General features: G+C 50.5%; 1 protein-coding gene across 1 annotated transcript; it reads right to left on the minus strand.

Moving 5' to 3' along the window:
- On the minus strand, positions 1-8,758 carry Mob3c (MOB kinase activator 3C). The gene is made up of 4 exons (XM_027402512.2): positions 8,626-8,758; positions 4,689-5,156; positions 2,440-2,642; positions 1-2,138 (listed from the first exon to the last, which is right to left on the minus strand). The coding sequence occupies exons 2-4, from the start codon at positions 5,104-5,106 to the stop codon at positions 2,109-2,111; spliced, it is 651 nt and encodes a 216-aa protein (XP_027258313.1). The 5' UTR covers positions 5,107-5,156; positions 8,626-8,758; the 3' UTR covers positions 1-2,108.

An 8,758-nucleotide genomic window follows, 5' to 3' on the forward strand; every position in this document is an offset into this window, starting at 1 on the left:
TTGCTGTAGTTTGTGTCTTTTATTTTACCAAAAATAGCAAAATTTTCCCTCTTTCACAAAAATATATTTCCCTCCCCCATCATCCCTTTTCACAGCCTAGATTTCAGAGTATATTCTGCAAGCCCACTGTGGGGGAATTTCCCACTTCCTCAGTTCTGAACCACTTCCAAAGCTGCAGGGTGGCATGCTCCCCTTGACTTTTCTGGAGCCAGCAGATATAGAAATTCCAGGTCCTGCTGCTCTAGAGTCCCCCCAGCTGTTTCTCTGGAGGGCAGGCAGTTCCTAGGCCATAAAGATGGACCTGGTTTTGGAGGCTTGTCTCAGCAGCCAACTCAGCAGCACCCAGGGGTGGTGGGGCTCTCTAGCATCAGGCTAGAAATCACTGCTCAAAGCAGGAACAGCTGTGTCCTGCAGAGTATCTGACAAACCCCATTTCCACATGCATCTCGGTGTCACAATCAGCAGGGCCTAGAGAAGAAGTCAAGAGTCTTGGCTTTTATACAGCTTCACAAAAGCCTCCGGGTTTCAGTTTCCTCCTCTGCATACCGAGAAACACAGATGGGATTCTTATGTGACTTCTTGTTCTCCATCCTGGCCTCTCAAGATAAAGGCTCTGGGGGGGGGCAGAAACCTGTTTCTGCCACGGTTTCCCTACCTGTGAGTCTGTGCACAGGGCTCAGCATGGAGGTATTGAGTAATGGCTACTGAAAGATCATCCCAGCCTCTCTGGATAGCTGTGCTTGGAGATCCAAGTAGGTGGAATGTCTCTGGGTGGTTGGGTGGAGGCAGGTATTTTTAGGGTGGGAAGTTCTCCACCAGCTACATGATCCTCAGTGTCCTGAGATAGGAAAAAGACTCCAGATTTCCCAATTCAAGTTCCAGTGGCTCTCTTGGTCTAAAGGGCTATTTTGAGCCGGCCTTCAGTCAGGTCAGTAGGTTCTGGGTGTGAGACTGAAGTATCTTGAGTTCCAGTTCAAGATCCAGGGGACCTTTGTGGACATGAGGGATCAATCCCTACCCTCAAGAGGCTTACTATTTTTTTTTTCTGAGACAGGGTTTCTCTGTGTAGCCCTGATTGTCCTGGAACTCACTCTGTAGACCAGGCTGGCCTCGAACTCAGAGATCCTCCTGCCTCTACCTCATGAATGATGGAATTAAATGTATATGCCACCACTGCCTATCTTGGAGACTTACTGTTATCAGGCCCTCCTGGAAGCAGAGAGATGAGTGAAATAACAATTCATGGACATCCTTGGCTGAGTAAATCAGCCCACATGGTGATAGGTCAGGGATTTAAGGAACTTGGGGCAAAGTTGCACTTTCTAACCTCCACTAAACTGCCTGGGACTCATGCTGATAGAAAATGGTAGTCTAGGAGATTCAGAGGTACAATTCTGTCTTCAGGCACATTCTGTACACTTGTACTTATGGTGAGAGTTGAGTTGGGGCACTAAGCTGTCATTACTCCTAGAGGGGTCATGGACTTATGGTCAGCCCATCCATCCATCCATCCATCCATCCATCCATCCATCCATCCACCCATCCATCCACCCACCTACCCACCCATGCATCCAGCATGTGCCAGGAAGGACCTGGATCTCTCAGACAAATCCCACAATCACACACACACACACACACACACACACACACACACACACACACACACACACACACACACACACACACACACACACACACACACACACACACACACACACCCCTACCTGCTTGCTCAGATACAGGCACTCACTCTCTTACAATTTTCTTGCCATCACTTCAGCCACATCCACATTCCCCAAATGGATTTGGACCCACCATGGGAGGGTGAAATGGTGAAGTACTAGAGCAGAAACCTGGTAGCTTACCCTACTCTTGGACTTCATGTGAGGGGCTAAACTCCTTTCCTTCTGATACCCACTTAAAGCCCTCCCTTCTCCATGCAATCAGGGACACACAGGCAGACTTCTGAGAAGTCCAGAGGTGTTGGGTATATAGAGGGGTCCTATAGGCCTTCAGATTGCTTTACCAACAGGCTCCTAAGGGTCCCCTCTCCAAGCTACACTGTGTTTGATGGTCCAGTTGATAGGTAACAACATCCAGATCTGGACTCAGTGACAGATCCGTTCTGTCATCTCCCTCTGTAGAGACACAAAGTAAAGAAGGATTAGTTTGAGCCCAGCCCGCCGGGCAACTCCTTGCCAAATTAGGAAGTTTATTGAGCCTGACTCTTCTCCCACTACAGCTGCAAACCATGGCAGCAGATCTGGGTTTGTAAATTGACATCTCCATGAATTCTCTATGAGAGTTCAGAATCCACTAATAAATGAGTTGTCACCCATCATTCATCCACCTGGGTATGGGAGTTTCATACGGATCCTTTGTATCTGAACTTTCTGGGAAGAGCCTTGGCAGTGATGGGTAAGAGAGACTTGGCCTTACCAGTGGCTCGAGTTCCCTCTGGTCCACCAAGCTGAACTCTTGGATGAAGTAGTAAAAGTGCTTATAGCAGGTGTTGACGTGTGCCTCTGCCCCCATGCTGAGGATGCTATCGAAGTGGTGGATGTAGACATGGACAAAGACTCGGAAGAGTCGGGTCAGGATCTTAGTGCAGACCTGCTGAAAGTTCTTGGGGAAGGGAACTCCTGGGGGTGGAGAGGGGTAGAAGAAGGGTCAAAATCCTAGGGCTAAAACTCCACCCCTCCCCCACAGGCACTCTTCTCCTCAGCACAGGACCCATAGAGGAAGGCAGAGCAAGGCCTTGGTTTTCTCCTATGTTTTTCTTTTTGGGGGGTAGGTAGTGCTGGGATTGAACCCAGGAATTCATTCACATCATTGAGCTCCAACCCCAGTCCCCATCTTTCCTTTTTACTGAAGCACAAATCTGAAAGTACCTTCACCGTGCTGTAACACAGATCATCTTCCACATTTCCCACTGCTTGAAGCAGGGCTTTTCAAGCTTGTCACTGGCCAGTCTGTCGCAGACCACAATAAAAATTGTGGCCTAACCTCTCCCCAGAAACCTGTGCACCCACAGAGATATGCACATCTCTTTCTCCAATACAGTTTAATGTGGAGGTTGTGGGCCTTCAGGTTTAAGTCTTAATATCTCAGCATGGCATGGAGCAAAGCCTTTATGAGCCAATCCTGATTGCCCTCTCCAGACACACTCCCAGTTCCTCTGCTTACTGTTCTCACAGCTAGCTCATACCCCCTCCCCATGCTAACACTTCAAGAACTACTTCTGATATCACTCATTCCTTCAGATATGCAATAACACAAAGAACTTTCCTTCTGTGAGCCCAGCCCCGAGCTGGGCCCTTTGTACCTCTGTCCTCTGTTCTTTACAATTGTGCTGATGGGTCTGATAGTCATTCTAGATATGATAAAAAGCAGGCGATGTGTAAAGGTGAAGCCACTTGCCTGAGGACACATAATTATTAATTTGTATAGGCTGGAGGCAGGACACAGCCCTCTTTGCACAGCAGTACCTCTCAGAGATAAATGACACAGATCCTGCCTGACCAGAAAAGGTCAGGAGAACCATGGGAAAGGTAGTGTGTGCACATACCCCAATCCAGGGCAGAGATCCTCTTACGCCCTCTTTTCTGCTATGACAAAGTCATCCAGTCATCCAGTTAAAAGTTTACCCAGGGCTCACAAACTCAGGGATGTAGGCTAGAGGAGAATGAAAGCCAGGAATAGATTTAGTCCTAGTCCATACACCTCCACCGACCCCCTTCCTTCTCACTGCTCTTTGGAGCCTGTGCTCTGCCTCTCTGAGAGCCCAGCCTTGTCCCTACAACTTGTATCCAACCCATCTAGACCTGGACCCCACAACACCTGAGTTCTGGTTCTGAACCCTTTTCTATTCAGTGTGCTTTCCCGCTGTTGGCCTCAGTTTCCTTCTGTGTAAAATGAAGGGACCTGTTGTACACAATAGTGCAGGAAATGGAAGCAACAGTTAGGGAGGAGCCATGGGCTTCAATTGTGACTCAGTGCCCAGCTTTCCTCAGCATTCAGACTTCTTCCTTCTGGGCTTGACCATCTGCCCCACCCATTTGAATCCCTACAGCCAGATGGGTGCTGGGACCCAGGCTGCAGGTGGGGCTGCTGTGATGAACACAGCGTCTCCTGGGTGGAACCTGGGCCAGGGTGGCATCATTCTTTTCCCTTCCCCACAATCCCCACCCAGGCCCAGCTGAGATAAGAAAAGGCCCCATGGCCTGGACCTTACTATGGAGTACCAGCCTGAGGAAAAGGTACCTTTTGGGCTTCCAATCCTTCCCTTTCTGGGGCTAGGATTCAGAGGGGACTCTCAGGAAGCTGGAAGCCAGATCAGCCCAAGCACAACAGTGTGTTACTTGTTCTGGAACGTGGAGAAACAGTGCTTGTGGTTTTGTTGGGAGAGTCCCTAGTGGGATCTCTGCACACACCGCCTTTCCCATGGTTCTCCTGACCTTTCCTGGCCAGGCAGGATCTGTATCATTTATCTCTGAGAGGTACTACTATAGAAAGAGGGTTTGAGTCCTGCCTCCATGAGGACACGAGGAGGAGCTCCAAATGGAAGTCAGCTTGTCCTTGGTAAATGTTTGATTGGAACCAAGAAGCTGCTTCAATCAGTTTCCTCTTCTGCAGTATGGGAAAGACCCTCCCTGGCTAGGCTAACTCTCCAGCTAGCCAGTGCTCACCAACACGTGTAGGAAAGACATCCTCATCATTGATGAGACCCTCGATCCAGTCCATGAGCAGTGCCATATAGCGGGGTGCCGAGAGCTTGGCAGGCCTTCGGTACTGGCGCTCATCCTGCCAGCGGTACTCATAGCGTGGCCCGCCAGCCATGACTGGGCAGCTGGCCTCACTGCAGTGCTCAGCCATGGTGCCATAGATGAGGTTGATGCGGTTGAAGAAGTCCACCACATGCACAGCGATCCAGTCATCGATGCTCTCACCAGGTGGCAGCCTCACTACACTTCGAAGGTCCAGGCCAGATTTGAGTGAGGCTTGTGCTTTCTTATATAGCTCAAAGCGCTGTGTACCAGGCTCAAAGCGCTTCCGGGGCCGGAAAGTCTTGTCCTTAGCAAACACCTGCTTCAGACACAGTGCCATGGCCAGGCTTAGTAGAGCTGGATGTCTAGGTCCAGGGACCTGAAGATGCCCTGCCAGAGACAAGGGCAAGGGAAGTACGTGGTCAGGGCCTTATAAAATGGTCTTTGATTTCCCAATACATCATTTTCCTACTAGCTGCCAGCCTTGAGGCACTCATCCCCTAACAGTGTCTAATCCTCTGTGGACTACTTTAGCCTGTCTCTCCTGACCCCTTAGCAGCCCCACATGTCTTTCCTTACATTTAGTTTCCTCCCTGCTTTCTTTGAACCTTGCAGGTGAAGCCTGGCTCCAAACAAGTACTTACAGGACTTAACAGAAGTGACAGAGGCTTTTTGAAGGCCCACCAGGGAACAGGGACTCCAGATAAGATGTTCTCTGGAAGCCCCATAGGTCAGCTGTGTAGTGTGAGAGAGGCTGGCTGCATTGTGCTAGGGGTGACATGGTGGGCCCTGGACTTCAATTTCCTCTGGGATATCCCTAAGTCCATCCGGCCGTGGGGGATTCCCAGGGAGCAGAAGGGACTTTTCTGCCAAAAATGTCCTTTCCTTTTTCTTTACACTGAAAGAGGAAAGGGCCCTCACATAGCCATCTGGGTGGCCTGAAGTGTGGCTGCAGGCATTACAGGAAGGGGAGGGTGGCAGGTCTAGAAGAGTGCTACTTCCTCCGACAAATGCTAATGCTCCTTTCCTCTAAGCCAACCTCCTTCAGCCCCAAACCTGAATAAGCCACTGAATACACCTGGCACTCCACATGATTGCCAGCATGCCTACTATGCACCTGTTACCCTGGGGCAGGGGGAGCAGCCAGATCCATCCTGCTGGTCCTTCTGGATGTTTGCTTTGCCTCTTAGAACAGAAGGCTGCCAGACTCAGAACAGACTTCAGGGGGCATCAATCAGAGCCCCCAAAGTCCTGGGATCCAGCCCCTGATTCAAAACTGGCTTGCTTACATCACCACGGATTTAGTCCTTGTAAATCTTTGAACACTCTGATTTAGTCAGGTTTCTGAGCATCTTCGGCATTTCATCTCTCCCACCAATGTATATGACTACTGGGGAATACAGATCCAGGCTACTGCCAAGACTGGAATAAACGGAGCACAGACCCTGACCGCTAGGCTGTATAAGCTAAGCACTGAGCTCGGGCTCCATGCTGACTCTGACTTGTTCTCAACCTTGGTTTGTCTAAACCCCGAGTCTAGCTCCACACTGAATGAGGCCTGAGACAGTGGCAGACAAAGCTTATCCTTCACCTCAGACTGGCTTGACTTTGAAGCAATTTCCTTTCTCACATTTTTGTTAACTGCTGTGGCAGGACCAGGATAGAGAGGGTGGGGGTTAGGTTGGTTAGGTAACCAAAGGCATAGAGTACAGAGAGATGTTACTTCTGGCAACAAATCAAACTTACAGAAATGTTTGGAACAGTTTTTCCTTCTCATCACAGCAGGCAAGCAGAATGGATCAATCAGGAAAAAGGAGAGTAGTTTAGAGGGCAGAGAGAGTTCCTGACCACTTGAGAGAAGCTTGAACGTATGGAAGTTTCTCTCATTTATTCTGCCCACCCCCCAGCTTCTTCTCAAAGAAATGCCAGGCTGGGGCCTGAACTTCCTGAATGAAGAGCTCTGTATACTTCAGTTGCTGTCTCCCTTGTAAGCTCTGCCTGGGGCAGGATTTCCAAAACCACTCATGCAATCAGTGGGGTTTCTGGGTCCTCCACCTTGATATGGCCAACCATTACTGACTGTTATAGACTCTTACTTTTCAACTCCACACCCTAACTTCCCCACTCCACCTCCCACCAGCAGCCACCCTGGGCTTCTCCTTGATCCCTGAGCATGCCCTTACTCTCTCCTGCATGTGTGTCTTTTGCTGCTAGATTCCTGATTTCTCATTCCATCCTACTGAATGCTACCTCCTTCAGCACCCTCCTCCAGATCTCAACCTTGTATGGTGACCACTCTGCCATTTCTGTCCCTAAGCCCTCTAGATAAAGTCAGACTGGCATAACATTGGTGGCCGGGCTTTAGGGAAAGCTTAGACTCAAGAGTCTTAGAGTTGGCTGGGGAGATGGTTCAGTGGGTAAAGAGCTTGTAGTGCAAGCATGAGGACCAGTTTTGATCTCCAGAACCTATGAAAAACCTGACAAGACCTGGCAGCCTTCTGTAACCCTAGAACTTAGGAGGTAGAGGCAGGGAACCCCTGCAAGCCCCAGGTTCAGAAACACCTTGCCTTGGGCTGGTGAGATGTCTCAATGGGTAAACTTACTGGCCTGAGGGACCCTCATGGTAGAAGGAGAGAACTCCCACCAACTGTCTCTAACTATAACATGTACATTGTGGTACATACGTGTGTGTGTGTGTGTGTGTGTGTGTGTGTGCGTACACATAAATAAATGTAATTATTTTTTAAAAATAGACCTTGCCTCAATAAATGAAGTGGAGAGTGAGTAAGATAACTGATGTCAGCCTCCATACCTGCATGCCCACCTTCACTTACCCACAATACCAGACATATAGGAATACAAGTCTTCAAGTTGAAACAGCTCTGAAAAATCAAGTGGCCTAACCTACATGAGCAGATGGGGAAACTGAAGCCCAGAATCAGGATTTGAGGAGCCCAACTTTGCATAGAAAGTTATAAGAAGTAGGTGGTTGGGATAGAGAGGGACTTAGCCTCTAATAAGGTACAAAGGACCCTTTTCCTGCTGTCTGGCCACTGGCCTGGTGTAGATAAGAGGAGAGGAAGGGAGTAGAGAGGCCCCACCTCCTTGCTGTAGAACTTAAGGCCCAGGACTTTTCCTAGAAAGAGTAAACTTGGAGTACAGGAGGTAAGCTAAGAGGGCAGGTCCCCTTCTAGCTATGTCTCTTACCGCTGTTCTCTCCCCAGCCTCATGCCATCACTGAGACTGTTTCTTCCAGAGCCTCTGGGCCCTCTCTCCCAGTGGACCCTCCACTTTAATTACTGGGTGAGTGGCCAGTAGTTTGCTCACTCCATGACTGAGCATCTAATCTTCCCAGATGAAGAGCAAAGGTTGACCGACCCAGCCTGTTTCTAATATCTAGCCCCCTGCCAGGGACACACCTGCCCCTCCCAGGCCTGGCTCAGAAACCGCCCCAGTCTGAACTCAGAATCTAGCCAGGTATGCCCTGCAGGACAAGATCTAATATAAAAGTAGGAGTGTAAGACACAGCTACTGTCCAGCCAGACCCGCCCCCTCCCCTCCTTTGAGCTCCTAAGAACCTCCCTTTATCTCCAGCAGTTAGGGCCAAACAGGTCCTAGGACCCAGAGGAGCCCGCCTGACGTTTCCGCTCCTGAAGACACGCCCCCTCACCAGCCACCGCCACCGCCACCCCCCACCCCGGCGTTCGGGCGCTGAGCCTTGGACCCGGGGCTGAGGACTGTGGCCAGCCTGCTTTCGGGCTCGGGTCGCTTCCAGAAGTTGGCAAGCGAGGACCAAGAAGAACTGAAAGTGGAAGCAAGACCGGGCCGCGAGGGGCGCGGAGACGCGGCTCTCACTCACGCGCTCCGCCTAGGTGGACAGCTCCGGGTCTCTGTCGGTGCGGCCACACCGCAGCGGGCTGGCTCGTCCTCCTGCGGGTGATCCCGCCGGGCCGGTCTCCGCGCCTGTCCGCCTGCCTGCCCCGGGCTGCGGC

The sequence above is a fragment of the Cricetulus griseus genome, chromosome 2 (genome assembly GCF_003668045.3).
Source record: "Cricetulus griseus strain 17A/GY chromosome 2, alternate assembly CriGri-PICRH-1.0, whole genome shotgun sequence".
NCBI lineage: Eukaryota > Metazoa > Chordata > Mammalia > Rodentia > Cricetidae > Cricetulus > Cricetulus griseus.

What these genes read in the sequence shown, in the direction of transcription:
- Mob3c (XM_027402512.2), bottom strand. Translation starts at nt 5,106, where the DNA reads ATGGCACTGTGTCTGAAGCAGGTGTTTGCTAAGGACAAGACTTTCCGG. An exon ending in TGTCTTTCCTACACGTGTTG is followed by an intron (nt 2,643 to 4,688) that starts GTGAGCACTGGC and finishes CTCCACCCCCAG; the next exon opens with GAGTTCCCTTCCCCAAGAAC. An exon ending in AGAGGGAACTCGAGCCACTG is followed by an intron (nt 2,139 to 2,439) that starts GTAAGGCCAAGT and finishes GTGTCTCTACAG; the next exon opens with AGGGAGATGACAGAACGGAT.